The 18,540-nt window shown below is 48.2% G+C and overlaps 1 protein-coding gene across 6 annotated transcripts in view; it reads left to right on the top strand.

Annotated features, from left to right (window-relative positions):
- LOC126543027 (uncharacterized) overlaps positions 1–18,540 on the top strand; it is a 248,848-nt gene that overhangs the window by 190,225 nt on the left and 40,083 nt on the right. For all 6 annotated transcript variants that reach the window (XM_055077589.2, XM_055077591.2, XM_055077590.2 and 3 more), the window contains one exon: positions 9,882–10,003. In XM_055077589.2, the coding sequence (XP_054933564.1) occupies positions 9,882–10,003 (122 nt within the window). The remainder of the gene's footprint in view (positions 1–9,881; positions 10,004–18,540) is intronic.

Below are 18,540 nucleotides of genomic sequence, written 5' to 3'. Positions count from 1 at the left end.
ATGAGCTCTTCCACCGAGTTGTGGGCGCCCATGTCTAGCAGTTTTTGCGTGGACGAGTATATAGGCATGCCCAGTGCTTGTTTCGTTGCCTTATGAAGCATCGTGTTTAGGGTGTCCCAATTCGCCTTCGTCAGCTGGAGATACAGGCCGGAGTAGGTAACCCGTGACACGACGAACGCGCATACCAGGCGCATGGCATCGTCCTCTTTAAGGCCTCGGTTTCATCGTGGCCATACCAGGCCGCGATGAGGTGTCCACAGAGCCGTTCTGCTCGGCCTCTCATTTAAAGAGGGCCTCCCGCTGTTATCTTGTTATGGCAGTGGAAGCGATGCTGCAACCGATGGCAGGCCATTGCAAGCGAGGTTTTGGTTTTGCATCTGATTGCACTGTGCAGGCAATTTTCTGCCTACGCAGACAAATTTCTGGTGGAGGCAAATTTCTTTTAGAAAAGAAGGCAACCATTAGAATTGGATAAATATAGTAATTATTCATTGTGAGGCACCATATTTGTTTGAAAGTCTGCCCAGGGCAAGCTGAAACTAGCCATTTTTGGTAGGAGATGATGCGAATTCGATGCATTCACAGACCTCCCCAGGCACACGCCGAATGAGCACCTCCTTCGCATTGGGGTACATAACACATTTGATGAACTCACGGAAGCTCACCGCACAGCCCAGATTGAGAGGCTGTCCTCTGCCACCACAAGTCGGCACATCCTGGACAAACTAAGACGAAGCCCGACTTCCGAGGCCGTTCAGAAGTGTGCCTTACCATCAGACACGCAAAACTGCATCACTATCCTCCCAGTTGTTGAGGGGTCTTCCCACGTTCTGGAAGGAGCAGAGAGGTACTAGTACCACTGTTGGCTGCCTTTTTTATACTTGGCTTGGTGGTCACTCACTCCACATAGTCTGGGCTTTAGATGGTCTTGCTAGAAGGTAGAGACCAGCCTGTCAGCTCCTAGCAGTGGATTATTCTACGACTTCTGCAAGCAAAACTCTAGAGAAATGCACTTCTCAGCAATGTTCGGTGCCAGCATGTCTGACCCTGGCACGTCTTTCTTCTCCCCTTCATCACCATTCATCCCTTGACAAGCATTGTGTATTGCCTTAAACGTAGTCGTATTGCTGCAGGCTAGAGACACGCTCTCCAGGCCGACCTCTCCTCTTTTCTCCTCATTAAAATCTACTCCTTGTCACACTGCACATTTTCGTATAGCTTGTGAGCAGCGTTATGCATAAACAAAAATTGCGTGATGTTATAGCTGTGTCCTATGTAACAGAACACCACAATGTTTTTTTGCCACAGTACAACAAATCAGTTGCCATGCCATGACCGTCATTCTTTCAACGTCACCGTTGTTATTGCCTTGCTGCTGCCATCACAGACGTGCTAGTGTCACACACACAATCGCTCATCTTACACTAACACATTCGTCCGTTTGGTAACGCTTTGTAGAAGCCCGAACCGATGCCAGATAACCAGCCACCTGCAAGATTCTTTGCATTACATAGATTCCCACAGTGCACGGCGTCGGCACTGGTTTTGAAATTGAATATTCAAATACAGTAAAACCTCATTAATTCAAATTTAATGGGGGGCAGGGTGGGGGAAAAGAAAAAAATGTCCAAATAAACCTAATGTACATTTATCAAGGGTATCAGAAGAAAACAAACGCCTACTACATCAACATGCTGTTATTCACTGTATGAATCGACTAATCCTGTTTGCATTTTGTTCAAGAGCAGTGCAGTAGCTGCAGTTCTCGTCATCATGTGACTGATTAGCATTTGCAGCAGCAAAGGCCTTGCAACTTCGCAGTGTGGCTGTGGCACAAGGCCTTTCTCTTCATCTGAGATGTGCTTTTCACTATCAAGCACACATCCTGATTACAAGTTATCGCCAGTGAGCTGGTTGGCAACGTGTTGCCTGTCCATTGCCATGTTTGACGCCAACTTGCCGACCGCAGTTTTGCTCACCCTCAATAGCTTCCGCCGTGTTTGTCACATTGTACGAGCATTGTACTGATTCAAAACAAAAAAACTTCGGTGGCTGATGAAATTGTGGTTGCTATCTACGAGGTGATGGATGGTGAGTATATGCAGTTCTTAAGGCACGCGGCCAACATTTGCCAAGTCAGAACGAAACTACTGCTCGCCGCAGTGACTGCACATGGCACCACGGTCGCTATAGACATGATAAGGGATGGCGACTACGCAGTTCTGAAGGCACTCGTGGCTAATGCAGTGTCGTGCAAGGTGGTAAATGTAATGTCGCCGACCAATTTTCCAGACTCCAAAAACTCGGACATGCCCGATTATTCGGTCAGCTTCGTGGCACCGCTGTTCTCCCCATAGACAATAATGTATAACAACTGCCGAAAGTTCGGACACCTTGCAACCTCTCGTCTGATTTTTCGGACACTCCTTGAGCCAACTCGATCGAGGGCATCGTGCATCGACCCTGACCGGCGCATAATCGACTTGCTGAACGCCATTTGTGTTTTGAACGGAGCCTCCTTGCTGCCCCACGAAGTGGCACTACTGGAAATCCCCGCTCATCATCATTGTTTCTGCCTGGTTCGATAGAGTGGCCATACAGCAGTTCCGGTTTCAGCTTAGTAAGCCATGTCAAGACAATCCAGCAGCTGATTTGTTTCTTTCGCGCACGACGCTGCGAGCAGGCCACGTTTTTCGTTTGTGCGACTGGTGTCGGCACGGTGGTGTTTGCTTTGTGTGCTGTGTCGAGGTTTCGGTGTTGCAACGCGGCATACGGAAACATGCGTCAAGTGTCTAATGGCGCCGACAGTACCCGCGCAGACTGCGCTGGGGAATGCCGGCAAGCGTGTGCTGGGAAGCCTAAGATTTGTCGCCTTCCGATGTGCTCCCTACTGACGCGGAAAATGTTCTGCCGAGACCTGCGCAGTGGTTGCATTGCGATTCCGGACACCGTCTCATTTGACAGTTTCACAAGTGCTGACACTGCTGTACTGACATGCACAGAACTCGACCACGGCGAGATCATTCGTCAGGTTTCTGCTGCACCCATTCTCTATGCTGCACCGCCGGACGATGACTCCGAGTCGGAAGATGACGCACCATGTGCTACGCTGCCGTCGCATGCGGAGCCGTGCACAAGCAGTGACTCTTTCAGCCGCCTATAGTGACCGTTCGACCCTCTCCAAGATTCAGGCTTATCTGATTGCGTGTAAATGGAACAGCGTGCAACGGCGCACTCACGATTTCTTGAAGCCTACTGCCGAACCCGAATAAGTGCGTGGAAATAAAGGATTTCATTTTTTTCTTCATCGGCTTTTTCGGACACCTGTTTATTCGGACTTTTCCGCAGTCCCCGTGAGGTCCGAATAAACGGTCGGCGACTGTAAATGCTATAAAAGCACAAATAGGCATGAAGCATTCTGGTGTTCATGTCGTTCTCGTACGGTTTTCACTGATGACTATGGCAATGCAAACTCCGTTGCTTCGTTTTTATTGGAAGCTGGTGCTGCTTTTGCTCTTTTGCATCACACATTGGTAGCACTCCTTCACACTTGCGGTGCTCCTAGGGTTGTCCAAATCAACCAGTGTTTGATGCCATTAAATAATGCATATTGTTACGGTTAATGTTAAACCGGCTTTATTTAAGGGACGAGATTGATGGTGAAGTCAAGATGGCGTCCCGAGGTTGCACACGCTAACGTCTTCTTCCTCTTCTGCTCGCCCGGCTCACGCCGTAGCAATCCCCGGTTGCCAGACAAAGCCCGCTGGGCAAGTCCAAATCACTCGGAAAGCGCAGGGTGAAACCGCTTAAGTCAGGCGACATGTACTAACTTGGTCCGGCTAGACCGACGACCAGCGGACGTCAAGCGTGCCACCACGTACGTCAAGTCACTCAAGCAATCTACAATGACGAATGGGCCCGTGTACTGGGGTAAAAACTTTTCGCATGAGCCACGTTTACGTTCCGAAGTCCACAACCACACAAAGTCTCCTTTAGCATACGAGACAGACTGGTGTCGGCTGTCATAGTGCTCTTTCGAGCGGTGTTGCGATGCCACAGTACGAAGGCGAGCGATACGCCGGGTTTCTTCGGCAAGGCAAAGCGTCTTGGCAACAGAGTACTCGCTGTGAAAGTCAAACGGTAGTATAGTGTCAATGCAGCTTAGCGGTGAACGTGCGTAAAGGAGATAAAAAGAACTGTAATCGGTCGTCTCATGCTTTGCAGTATCATAAGTTGGGTGATGAAGGGGAGTACGTCATCCCAGTCCTTGTGATCGGAAGATACGTACATGGCCAGCATGTTAGTTAGAGTTCTATTCGTACATTCTACAAGCCCATTTGTCTGAGGGTGATAAGGCGTTGAATGACGGAACTGCGAACTGCAGAGACGAAGCAGTTCTTCTACGGCGTCCGCAACGAACTGACGACCGCGATCGCTAATGATGACACGAGGGGGACCATGTCGAAGAATAATGAATCGAAGCAAAAACGTTGCAACGGACGCAGCTGTTGAAGATGGTACGACCGCCATTTCCACGTAACGGGTCAGATGGTCGACACATACGATCACCCATCGGTTGTCGTTAAAGGATCGGGGAAATGGGCCCAGAAGATCGATACCCACTTGTTCAAATGGCAGGCGAGGCGGTGGCAGAGGTTGGAGAAGACCTGGCGGAGCGGTCGTAGGGCGCTTGTAGCGTTGACATTGTTCACAACTGGCGATGTAGTGCTTGACTGTGTCCCGCATTTTGGGCCTGTAAAAACACTCCTGTGTCCGGTTCAAAGTTCTGATGAATCCTAGATGGCCAGAGGTCACATCGTCGTGCATGGCTCTCAGTATGTCCATTCGCAGACTCTGCGGCACCACCAGAAGGAAGCGTGCGCCTTTAGCTGAATAATTGGTCTTGTAAAGCAGGCCGTCGCAGACACAAAATCTAGGACGCGATGCGGCTACAAATGGAGGTTCCAAACTAATATCATCTTCCTGCTCTGCTTTGAAAGTCATTGAGTCTGGGAATGTAGAAGAAATGAGAGCAAAACAGTCATCAAAATTGTCTTCGTCACACTCCGTCGTCGTCAGAGGAAGGTGGGAGAGACAGTCCGCATCTGTGTGGCGACGCCCGGACTTGTAAGAAATAACGAAGTCGTACTCCTGCAGTCGAAGAGCCCAACGTGCCAGTCGTCCACTCGGGTCATGGAGATTCACCAACCAGCATAACGCGTGGTGGTCAGTAACGATAGTGAACGGGCGTCCGTAGATATAGGGCCGAAATTTGTGGAAAGCGAAAACAGCTGCCAAGCATTCTTGCTCGGTCACAGTGTAATTGCGTTCTGCCTTAGTCAAAGAGCAACTAGCATAAGCCACAACGTGTTCAGCTCCGTCATGACGTTGCAGTAGTACGGCACCGATGCCGACGCCACTGGCATCAGCGTGCATTTCCGTAGGTGCGGATGCATCGAAGTGACGCAATATGGGCCCTGACGTTAGTAGAAATTTTAGCTGGCGGAACGCATCGTCGCAAGCCGATGTCCAGTTGAAAGGGACGGCTTTTTGGAGAAGACATGTTAGGGGGTACACCACGTCAGCGAATCTTGGGACGAAGCGCCGAAAATACGAGCACAGGCCCAAGAAACTCCTCAACTCCCGTACTGACTTCGGTGCTTCGAAGGAGCTGACTGCCTCAATCTTTCGTGGATCTGGCCTCACACAGTTTTTGTCGACCAGATGCCCAAGTACTAACGTCTCCGTTTCCCCGAAACGACATTTCTTGGAATTTAGGATCAAGACGGCTGTTATGCTAACTCAATGTGTTGCCAAAGATCACATCATCGAGGTAGCACAAACAAATTTCCCATTTAAGTCCTCGGAGGATAGTATCCATGAATCGTTCGAATGTTGCTGGCGCGTTACAAAGGCTGAACGGCATAACGTTAAATTCATAAAGACCATCTGGTGTCACGAAGGCCGTTTTCTCCTTATCGTCTGGGTGCATGGGTATCTGCCAATACCCTGATCGCAAATCCAGTGATGAAAAGTAGGCAGCGGAATGTAAACAATCGATGACATCATCAATTCTAGGAAGTGGATACACATCCTTTTTGGTGACTGCATTCAGTTTCCTGTAATCAACGCAAAACCGCCACGATTCATCCTTCTTCTTTACTAAGATTACTGGTGCTGCCCACGGACTAGAGGACTCTTGAACAACACTTTTCCGCAGCATGTCTTTCACTTGTTCAGCAATAACTGTCCTCTTTGTTGAAGAAACGCGGTAAGGCTTTTGCCGAATGGGGTGCGCAGATCCGGTGTCAATTCTGTGGCGAGCACCAGAACGAGGGAGTGAAGCCTGCTTGTCGCCTTGTGCGAAATCGAATACAGAAAGACGTGCCCAAAAAACTTGTGCGAGAGCGTGGCGTTCATGTGAGGGCAGCGCCTTGTTGATCATCCATAGAATCTGCTCTTCAGAAGTGCTTTGGTGAGGATCGCTAGTACGAGACTGCTCCTCCGCGCTTAGAACTGTAATGGAGCTGTAAGTAATCTCGTCAAATTCAGCGAGCTTCATATCACGTGGAAGAACAGCAAGGACGCAAGAACAATTGAAAGCCCACAAATTTGAGGCGCCATTCACGACTCTCACGACAGAGCGTGGTACAAGTACATCTTTCTTTGCGCAGCTCGACGTAAGTGGCTGGACTTGCGCGTCAAACGATGAAAGGTCGGCAGCAGCGAAGTTGACAGGGATACGTGACAGCGACCAAGGCGGTAGCAGCAAATCCTTCGAAACAACACAATAGTTTTTCACTGGTAAGGATGTGTCGGCAAGGGTGGCGAGAAGCGCGCTATTCAAAGTAATTTCGCCTGTGCCACAGTGCCTGCACCACAATCCTGAAGAAAGTCAATCCCGAGAATCACATCATGAGTGCACCGCGGTAGTATGAGAAATTCTGTTTTAAGATCTTCTCCTCTGAACAAAACACTTGCAACACAAATACCAAGGGGAACTAGGCACTCTCCACTGACACCACGAAACGTCACATCACCATTCCACGGGAACATTACTTTCTGACCCAGCCTCTCTTTGAAAGTCACACTCATGACGGAAACGGTAGCACCAGTATCCACTAATGCTGTTGCAGGTATGCTATCAATTAACACACGCACTTTGTTCTTCACCATCATAATAGGCAGAGGAGTATTTCGCAGAGACGCAGACTGTCCGGCGACCTTACCTCCATCGGCCGCGCCGGCTAGTTTCCCGACGCCGGTGGTGATGCAGCACATCGCCGTGGTGACGGTGAACGGCGTTGGCGACTGGTTGGGGGCGTCAGGCTGCGGTCTGAAGCTGGCGAGCCACTCCTTCTACTATATTGACGGAAGGTATTCCGGGGTGGCGCGCCTGTGGTGTTTGCACTATCAGGGTCTGTCGGCCAACAGTCGTCATAACTGTCACGTTCAAAATTAGGCCAAGTTGGTGGTGGGCCATATCTTGTTCTCTGTCGGCGCCGGCGACAAAAACGAGCAATGTGTCCTGAGGCGCCACAGCTGTAACACACAGGCGATGCGTGACCGACGTTGTAAACCTCGGGGTCAACCCTGGGACGCTGCGAATAATAAACGCGATCTTCCGAATTCCGATTCGTGGTGGTAGCTCGACGAGTTCGTTGATCGTGCGTCACGTCATCAGGAAAGGTTTGTCGGTACTGTCGCAGCTGATCGACTCGACACTCTGCAACGCCTGGCATGGTAGACAATGCGGACGCAGCAGATGCATGTTATTGAGGTTGGTTGGGAGCCCAGCCAAGCTGTTTGACATCCGCCCCTTTGGTGTGTCTTTCAAGTTCTTCGCGAACAATTTGCCTTATAGTTGCCGCAAGGTCAAATTGAAAACTGTAGTTGTCATTGTCTTCAACGCTTGCCACCGTTGTGACATTTGCTAACCTGCCGAACTTAGTCGTGATACGGCGCAGCTGCAAGGCCTCAAATGTGCGGCAATGCTTGATGAGGTCGGCGACCGAGGCGAGACTCTCCTTTCCAATTAAATAATTGTACACATCCTCGGCTATGCCTTTGAGAAGGTGTCCAACCTTGTCCTCTTCGGACATTCGAGGATTGACCGTTCTGCAAAGCTTCAGGATTGCCTCAATGTACGTAGTACAGGTCTCACCTGGGACTTGAGCGCGCTGAAGCAATGTCTGCTCCGCCCGCTTCCTTTTCGTGGTGGAATCGCCGAAGCACTCGGTAAGGTGAGTAACGAAGCTGTCCCATGTTGTGCAGATATCTTCATGGTTCTCGAACCACACTAGCGCAGTGTCTGTGAGGAATAGAACCACATTGTCGAGCTGAGCCGTGGAGTTCCAGCCGTTGTACTTGCTCACACTCTTGTAGTGGGTGAGCCATTCCTCCACATCCTCGCCGAATTTTCCTGAGAAAGTGCGGGGCTCCATCTGATGCATCCAGGCACCGATTGTTCGCACTGGAGCTGCCAGAGAAGGCTGTTGGTCACCGCTGTGGGACATCGGGATCTCAAGTGGTGTTGGGGGCAGTCGAGTGAGGCGTCGGCTCCGGCGTGGTACTTGCTGCAGCAGCTCCGTCGTCTTGGTCGAAGTACCCTGCACCTCCACCACAATACAGTTACGGTTAATGTTAAACCGGCTTTATTTAAGGGACGAGATTGATGGTGAAGTCAAGATGGCGTCCCGAGGCTGCACACGCTAACGTCTTCTTCCTCTTCTGCTCGCCCGGCTCATGCCGTAGCAATATGTCTGGCAGGACTAGAGGACAAGTTCAAGTTACCCAATTTTTTAAACTAACGAGAGTCGAGTTAACATTGTAATCATGCTTAACCAACCCGCCCACCAGCACATGCTCAGCGAATTAACAAGGTTTTATGGTAGTAAACATTTCATTTTAAGTGTTACCAAGGATTTGTTCCTTTATTTGCAACAGAACACATTTTCTGGGTCAGAAACCCAGTTAGACTCATGTTTATGGCATTACCTGTTACTTACCATTAAAAGTTATACTCATTTTAAATTTAAAGAACTTCTTTGCTAGGGTTGCTAGCTGAACAATTTTTCCGTCCTGGTTTTTCGCTCACTGTGCCGACTGCAGTTTCATCCCCCACACACTGGCACACCATTTGCCGGTTTTCGGGTTCTTCCAAACGGGGCACACAATAAGCTATGTTGCAAGTGGAAGCTGCTCATCAGACACAGCGGTTGGCTTAGATGTTGGGAATCGGGAGCGGTGATGGGTGTTACACACGGTTGCGCAGGCTCGTGTGGATGCAAAGACACCATGCACCCGCAATGTGCTTATGCACAGAGCTGCCTGGCAGTGGTCACCACTGGCTTTGCAAGTGTTGTTGCATGCTGGACAAGCTCAGTCATTTGCAGTGGATCTGCTGCAGTTGATGTGTTACAAGCCGTGACCTCTTTTACGACATTAAACACAAAGAGCTTGGTCACGTTCAGGGTGACCAGCGGCTAACACGGATGCCTGCATTGTAGTGTCCGCCATCAGAACGAATGCTGCCACTTGGAAGCAGATGGGCTAAGCAGGCGACAAAGGAGGTGGACAAATTAGGCGCCTAGACTTCATGCAGTGGGGGCATTAATTTCTACGTTTTCAAATTTGCATTCCGTGATAACACCGGGCACATGGAGAGATGCAGCTGCGTTCAGGGAATGGGCCTTGCTTAGCCGAAGCATTGTGTATGCCACACTGCATTGATTCTTCTCTTAGGTGTGCCAATTTCTCGTATAGCTCATCACAACTGGGGGGAGCTCTTATTGTGACATACACTGTGGTAATGTATTTGCACAAACGGGGCCTGTAATTTTAATTTTGGGTAACGTCTAGTCTTTTGCACTTTCACGTAGAACGTGTCTATGAAGACCACGAGAACCTGGTGGAGAACCTTCTGCTATGGACTCGCGACTCATCTAACCGAATTCTATTTGTTGAGAGGGAAGAGAAGTACGACCTGTTTGTGAAGCCAGAGGTGAGTAAACGACTGCATGCAGATTCAAGCAGAAGGGAATGTGTATGGCTCTTGTAGTGGTGCATGCGCAGCGACATACTGTTCATGTGTAAATAGACTTTCGGATATAACGGACCATTTGAACCTTAGTTTGCTCTACCTGTTTTATTAATGCAACGAAGTTCACTTTTAATGGACGGCGCTACAACGGACTATCGGCTACAACGGACAAAATTAGCAGCAATTTTTGTCAAAATCGGGCGTATAAAATTGACTTTTGCCGTGTCGACACATGCTGACAACTGACTTGCTAAGGTCAGCCGACAATTGCAGCTCAATATTGCGTGCATGAGGGAGAAAGGAGGGACGGAAGCACGCTGTCTTGTTTCACGTGCGAGTCATGGGGGGAAGGGGGTGAGGGAGAGGGGGCTCTACTCTGGCGGCTCCTGCTTACGGCATGGCCGTCTGGGTGCCATATCTTGAAAGCAATCTGCAATGTGGACAAAGTGCGCCCAGTGCTGGTAGCTTCATATGCGCTGTGCTTTCGACGTTTAGTTCGCGTTGAAGCGAGAGACTGCACGAAGGTAACTTTGTTTGCTGCTGCTGCCACACTTGCTCACACCAGTGCTTTGACAGCGAGTGTCCGTGAACACATCAAGTGTGATGTGTTCATGTTCACTTGTCTGTGCATGACACCGTGCTTGTTAATTTCGTTTGTAAAGGCTCACTCACACTAGGCCAACCCGACACCGAGTTCGGTCTGCCGACTGCTGGCGACAGCGTTTTTTCCTTCGTGTCGGCGCCTCTGTCACACTACTGACACCGACAATCTGCCGACGGTCAGCGGAGAGCTTGTTGCTGGTAGAATGTGACAGAGTTACTGACAAGAAGGTAAAAAACACTGTCGCCGACAGTCAGCAGACAGAAATAAATGTCGGGTTGACTTAGTGTGTGAGCCTTAAGTGAATGTTTATAACTTTATACGGCCGGTAAAACTACTATTCTTACTTCGCGTAGCTGTCATGTAATTTGTTATCGCAATCGATGCTTTGCCTCTCGGGTGAAACTGTCATTTTTTTTTATTTTTTACTTTGGACGTTCGTCACTCACTCTTTGTGATAATGTTGTTACACATCGCAACCTAAGTTTCGGAAGTGAGGTGTTTCAGATATTACAGGGTTCGGATAAAGTGGTCATTTTTTGTCGGGTTATCATAGTCCCTTGTAGCTAGAGTGTGCTGTATATGGACACTCCAGATGCATTTCTGTTGTCGCTGTCACCATGAGGTTCTGGATAAAGTCCAAGGGCGATAAAATCATTGCCGCGTGCCGTATGCTGTATGTGCGAGTGAAAATGTGCGAGGGTGAGCCGGCGAACGTGGTTCAATCATGCATGCACAAGCGAGGAACGTGGGCCGGAAGCTTGCCCTCTCCTGTTGCACGCGGGGCACAGGGGTCAGGCGAGGGGTGGGTCTTCTTCTCCTGCAGGTGCTAGGATACCTCAATGTTCTCCTCGCCCGCTACCCCATACAGAGTGGAGAGTGTCTACTACGGCGTTGGGCACGCGAATGACATCATAGTAGACGCCTTTGGCAGATGCCGTAGGGACGCATTGCCGGCGCTCGTGTGTCTTGAAAGCGATCTGCAAAGTGACCAAAGTGCACGCCCGTGCGGGCCTCATCTTCAAACTGATTTGTGATGTTTGCAGAGTGCACATAGTGCCAGTAGCTTCGTATACACTCTGCTTTCGCCGTTTCATTCGCGTTGAAGCGACAGATGCACAGAGGTCAATAGGCTTGTGGCTTCCGCCGCGATTCCTAACTTCAGCGTTTTCACACAGTTTCCACTGTCATCGAGCGATGTGTGTTCATGTTTACTTGTGTGTGTGTGACACCATGCTGTTTAATTTAGTCAAAACACGTTGACGGGCTAGTTTGTTTGAATCCATGATGAAATTTGCAAGCGCAACTGAACAAAGGCGTAGAAAGATGCAGACATACAAAGATAGCACTGCGTCTGTGTGTCTGTTTATTTCGATGTCCTTGTTCAGTCACGCTTACACATTCTATCATTGTTAATTTAGTCAGTAAGCGAATGTTTACAAGTTTATATGGGCGATAAAACTACTATCCTTACTTCGTACAGCTATCTACTAATTTTCTATCGCAACCAGTGCTTTGTCTTTTGGGTGGAAGTGCGACTTCATTTTTTTATGACACTGAAAGAGATGTAAACACAATACAGAAAATGAACACTCGTGAGATTCGCACGCAGCACTGCACACAAGTTCACACAAAATGCAATGACCGTTAAGTTAACTTAGACTTGCGAACGTCTGTGTACCCGCGTCAGAACAGCAAAGATGCGAGGCTAATTTCCTGTGAGCTAAGGCTGAAGAGTGACGGTTCCATGACCGTCGTATGACTTGGGGGGTGAGCGTTTAGCACATTTAAACTGCGGGTACGACCCAAAATCTCCATTTGAAGAGTACTGGTTAATCTAACCTCTATGGTAGAAGAGATTTTCGGCAGCAGAGGCGAATTCGTGTGGGGGGGTTAAACCTCTGTTGATCATAGGAAGAAAGGGGAACTTGTGTCCAAATGAAGTTATTTAAATGCTGATACACATCAGCAACGTTATGGTAGCATGCTAATCATGGCAACCTGAACAATCTCACTATTAACCCTTTCGCTGTCGGCCATTTCTGGCCGTGACGCACCCCCAGTGTCGGCTTGGTTTCAGGGAGCGAGCATAACAGGGAATGAACATAGCAATTTATTTTTGATTATGATTGGTATACAAATAACATAGTCAATGCAATATGCACATTTTAATGTTCTGCAGCTGTTATTAGTAAACATCATCATCATCATCAGCCTGACTATAACATCCATTCAACATCCGAATCTGACGATGCGGAACTCATCTCTTCGTCGCGTTAGACGCGGTTCGAGTCCAAATCCGAGCTCGGCTCGTATTCTGAATCGTAAGAGCCACCGCTCCGATGAACAGACGAACGTCTCGAGCTGCTCAGCTATCCGAAAGTAACCGCGCGCAGGGAGGATGCGCTTTCAGTCGCCCGCGCAACGGAGATAAATGGGACGTTGTGTGATCAAGAAGAGGGAGATGGAAAAAAGCTAAAACAAAGTTCGAAGGGCTTTACGTTTACTGCTGCAAGTCGGAAACGAGGGTGCGGCGAGAGAGCGAAACAGCAATCGAGTCACTCTTTTCGGAGAGGCAACGGCGGCGCGTGCGCCTGAACTTGACGCGCCGTAGCAGACACACCAACAGAAGAAAATAAAAACCTTGAAACCCGCGGAGATGGCAGAACAACCCTTGAACCCATAACCACGCGCGCGACGCATGATCCAGCGAACGCGGAGCCACCGCGCCACTCGGCAAAAAGAGAGGGGGGCGTGGCAGTCGCACCGTACTCTTCAATACGTGCATTACCACAGGCCGGGGCGAAAATACGAACTTGTAGGAAGAGTCAACAGATGGCGTGGCCAAGTCCGGGAGCGCCAGCTTTGCGCTCAGGCGCGAAATTTTGAACGCGCGACAGAGAACATACCGGTACGTCAGTGACACTGTGCGGGGGAAGCGCGATGACGTACCGGTACGTCAGTGACAGCGAAAGGGTTAATGCGTAAAACTGTAAATAGGACTGTCCAACAGAAAAGTTTGAAAAGAATGTTGCCAAGTCAACAAAGACAGTAGAGCTACATTGAGACATATTGCTTAAATTATACTGGAGAGTGTCTACTTCATGTATACCTACAGAGAACTAGTTCTGGTTGTCGAATAGGACTTAAAAGAATCATTACTAGTAGATGAGGTGGAATTCTGCGTGTCGATGTCCTGAGTTCCTTCAGGAGCTATATGTTGGGAGGGTCTGTCAGACGGAAGCCCAGCAGATTCTTCTGCAGAGGATGAACCCCGTCGTTGAGGTGAAACTGGATGTTGTAATGGAGTATCTGCAGCAAGAGAACCTTACCAGTAGTAAATGGAATAAAAAGTGGAAAACTATCATCAAGGGATGGGTAGTCACTTGAATGACTCCCTTCATTTAGGTTTTCAGGAGAGTCTTCTTGTGCCTGAAATTTTACACGTTCGAAAGCATTCCAACGCTTGCCATTTTCAAGCTGGAATGTACTCTGGCCTATCTGTTGTTCAATTGTGAAAGGGCCATGGTATTTGGGATCTGGTTTCCTTGGGTATCCCTTGACAAGATTGCCTGGTTGCAGCTTGGGGCATTTTAACACGATAGCATTAAGGGCCCATGTCACAGAAAATCCGGTGTCGGCATCGGCGTCCCAGTAAGGCCCGTATATATTTAGGCATATGTATGTGCCACGCCCTGTTATATGACATGCAGCGAATTCGGGTTATATTGCCGCACCATTATGTCACTAAAGTTGCTCATGCCTTGTCTTGCATTCTTGACAAATTTATTCCTCGGAATTTTGAGAATGACAGCCCACAAACAAATGTCATGAAACAAAACACTGGCAGCACGTGCCTTTTATGTTAAATCTTCTGACCCACGCATCGGCCCACGCAAGAGACCACGTTTCTACCAGAAAGCTCGCCTTCATGCATAGCATTCGCTGCCGGTGTTTCCCGGTAAACATTTACACGAGCTGCAGTTGCCGGGAAGCGTGAGAAGTGGTCAGGGATCTTTGAATACTATCTCGTTCAACTCTTAAAGGCAAACCTTAAGCATCCTCTAAATTTTTTTTCCATAGCGTTGGTCTGCATAAACATTGTTCTTCTGTAGCTTTTGTGTCACTCATTCTTGAATTTCCTGAAGAAGCTTAGAGGAAGCAAACTCGGCATGGATGGGAGCCATGTGTACTATATCCAACCGTGTTCGAAGTTGCCGACTATGCAGTAGCATAGCTGGAGGGACGCCCATTGACATGTGTGGTGACAATTTATAAATGGGTAGGTACTCCAGGAGTGCTGATTTAAGCTCATGTCGCTCGAGAAGGGTGACTTGGATGTACTTGAGCACTCGATTGAAGCTTTTCACCTGGCCATCTGCCTGAGGGTAGCAGTACTGTGAAGACAGGAAATGCTTGATTCCTCTTTCTTCCGGAATGTTTCGAAATTCGTATGACACAAATTGTCGGACACAATGGCATCAGGGTAGCCTTCTCGACTGCAAACTGAAATGAGGTAGCGCATAAGAGCTTCAGATGTGACTAAAGACAAGAAACAAACTTTAAGCCACTTAGAGTGATAATCTACCAGGACTACAGCAAAAAGAGCTCTTTGAAGAGCCTGATCAATTGGACCAGTAATGTCTATTGCCACTTTTTCCCATGGCCTGAGAGGCCATTCAACAGGTTGGAAAGGAATAGAAGGCGGCTGGGCAGATTTGCCTGCTGACGCACAAGGCAGCTGTGCTCTTCTCTGTTCACCTGAGGCCACTAATAAATGCTGAGGCGAAGCTGGAGGAAAAGATGCATTCTTCTCGGAGTAGACCGGTGTAGGATAATTCTCACTGCAGTGGTGCATATGCTTGTAACTCTGGTGGAAGGTGCAGCAGCATTTCTCCACCCGTTGACTATATTGTCTTTCAAGGCCTGGCAAACTGGATGAGCCAGTGTTGCTGTTTGAAACGCTTCTTTAGTGATGCATGCAGTGATAGACAACGCTATTTCTTCTACTCGGTATGGCTCAGTCTCGGGAGGAACAGGAAGGCGTGACAACGAATCGGCTATAACGTTATGGTCGCCCTTGCAGTACTCTATGTCAAAGTTGTAGTAAAGGAGGTGAGCACTCCATCGAAAAATTCTTAGAGGACGATGACCAGACCCCTTGGAAGACAGCAATGCAACAAGAGCTTGGTGGTCAGTTAACCGGCGATTCCGCATGTAAACATGCCAATGTTCATAAGCAAAAAGGCAGGCTAATGCCTCATGTTTGCCTACAGAATACCATAATTCTGTGGGGGTTAGAGTGTGAGATGCAAAAGCCACCGTAAAGAGCTCATTTCCGCATTTTTGTTGAAGGACGTCTCCCAAGCCAGTGTCAGAAGCATGGTCTTTTACAATAATGGGCAAATGCGGTTGGAACATATGCGCGACAGGATGTGATGCAAGAACTTCCTTAAGTTAATGGAAGCTAAATTCACTTGGTTCCAGACTAATTCTTGTTCTTGTCTTAGAAGTTTTCTAAGAGGCTCTGCCGATTCAGCGTTGTGTGGGACAAATTTAGCGTAGTATCCCATGAGACCAAAAAACGAATGCAGCGATTTCTTTTAAATTGGCTCCGGTGCATCAACAATTGACTTGATTTTGTTTTCCAGCGACGAACTGCCATTTGCACTGACCAAGACAAGTGAGCTCTGGGACACTGAACACACACTTTGCGTTTAACTTCATGCCAGCAGCAGAGATTTTGGAAAGTGCAGTTTGCACATTTTTATCATGCAGGGTTGGGACTCCTGCGCCAAACTGCGCCAAACACAGAAAATTGTCCGAAATTGCATCACGCTACATCAGAACAGCTTCGGCATGTGTGCTCGGGCAGTAGCCGCCCACAGTGAGTGTATTCGTTCTCCGAAAAAGAATGCAGTCGTTCACATTCCACACACCGTGCGACAGTGCCTCCCATGCTTGTCGTAATTTTTACGTTTATAACAGTGGACTTTTCAGCGCATCCGGCAAGTAGCTGGCGCGCACGACCGCTCCTGGCTGTTGTCGCTGCTGTCGGAGTGGCTGGGGCACCTGTGTTTCCCTAGAATACGGTTGAGTAGGCCCAGCAGCGCGGTGCTCCCTAGCTGAGACGCAAAACAAAGAAAAGTAGGCTGAGGGTGCTGCGAGCAAGCTAGGCATGAGGGAGGCGCATGCTGCAGTGGGTTCCATAGGTGGGCAGCCCTGTCCTTAAGGCCTGTATAACATAAAACTTTTCCGATCTGTTTTTATGCCCATATGGGCGAGGTCTGAGCCATTTTGACCTATCATGAAGGGCTAATGGCAGAGTTAGAATAAAAATAAATTGTAATGGTCTTGCATTATACCAGAAAGTTAAGCATTAGTTGCTTTATAATCGCCCTGGCCTATTATGTAGAACTGGCTTTCAATAAACCACAGTAGTTCATAACGCTGGCTTCTCTGCACGATCTGTTTGTGAAGCGCGTCTCCAGGCACTTCATCCACACTGTCGAGGCAGTGAAGAAAAATGTACTTATAGAAAATTTCTTTGGCTTCTTTTCGAAATTTCGGGCTCACTATTGTAGAATGCATGTTTTTTTGCGATTGTTATCACTAATTAGAAGATGTACAGGTACTAATACCAAAATTTGCATGCACTATACAGTTTCAGTATCAGGGTAATCTGCTTTAAACTTCAGCTTTATACACTGTTTAATAAGCTAATAAGACAGTTGCATACAGTACTCGTGCTGGTTATTTCTGTGTTTTGTCGTGGTTTCGAAGTGCACTGCCGTATTCCATATTCCACGAAAATTCAGTTTGGCCTGCTCCAAACTGCTTCAAAATGAAATTTTATCTGCTCCAAATAGCTCCAGAATAAAATTTTCTGTTCCAAACTGCTCCAGAACTGAGGTTAAACAGCGCAAATAAAACAAGGACATAAGGTAATAAATGCTCCAGAACGGAGCTTTACTTGCTTCAAAAATTGTTCCAAGATGACTTCGAGCAGAGTCACCCCTGATCATGCTCAGCTTGTGTGCGGACCTAAATCAAAATGTCGTCTAGGTAACACCAGGCACCTGGACAATCCTTCAAAACAGATGTCATGATCTGCTGAAAAGCAGATGGCGCAGATGCCAAACCGAAACACACACGCTTAAAGTAGAAAAGACCGTCATGTGTAATAAAAGTAGTAAACTCACGGATTCTCTCAGATAACAGAACCTGTTGATATGCAGATTGTAGGTCTAACTTACTAAAATCAGTGGCATCAGCAAACCGATGCAAAAGTTCATCAGCTCATGGTAGAGGAAAAGCATTCACCACTATGACTTTGTTGGGTTCCCGCAGATTGATGCACAGTCGAATGGAGTTTTCCTTTTTCCAAACCACGATGAGCAGAGAGATCCACTCATACACTGACACACGTTCAGTGATATCAGCTGATTCCACATAATGCGTTTCAACTAAAGCTTGCCCAGGAAACACCAGGGGTTGAGGCCATGGCTTTGCCGATACTGGTTGCACAGAAGGTTGTAGACGAATGTCATGAGTGAAGCCTTCTACAAATCCCAGCTGTCCTTAGAACAGATTAGAGTATTCCTCTGGAGCGTTGTGCAGAAGTCCCTTCTGCATAACGCTCCAGAGGAATACTCTCATCAGATGACTTGACACCTGGATCACTCAGAAATTTCGACGCTTGGTGACAAGGGAATGAAGATCCCTGCATATCAATGCCCAGGGCACGGATTGTGTCTAGGCCCAGAAGAGATGTGCCCTAGTCTGGGATGTGGAATGTAATGATTGCAGACATATTCCGGTATTTAACTACCATGCAGAAGTGTCTTGAATGCAATAGTGTATTTCTTGCTGTGAGCAGTTCTAAGTCGGAGGCTCG

Source organism: Dermacentor andersoni, chromosome 2 (assembly GCF_023375885.2).
Source record: "Dermacentor andersoni chromosome 2, qqDerAnde1_hic_scaffold, whole genome shotgun sequence".
Lineage (NCBI taxonomy): Eukaryota > Metazoa > Arthropoda > Arachnida > Ixodida > Ixodidae > Dermacentor > Dermacentor andersoni.
The sequence above is the reverse complement of the archived record's forward strand: the minus strand, read 5'-3'. Positions and strand labels throughout refer to the sequence as shown.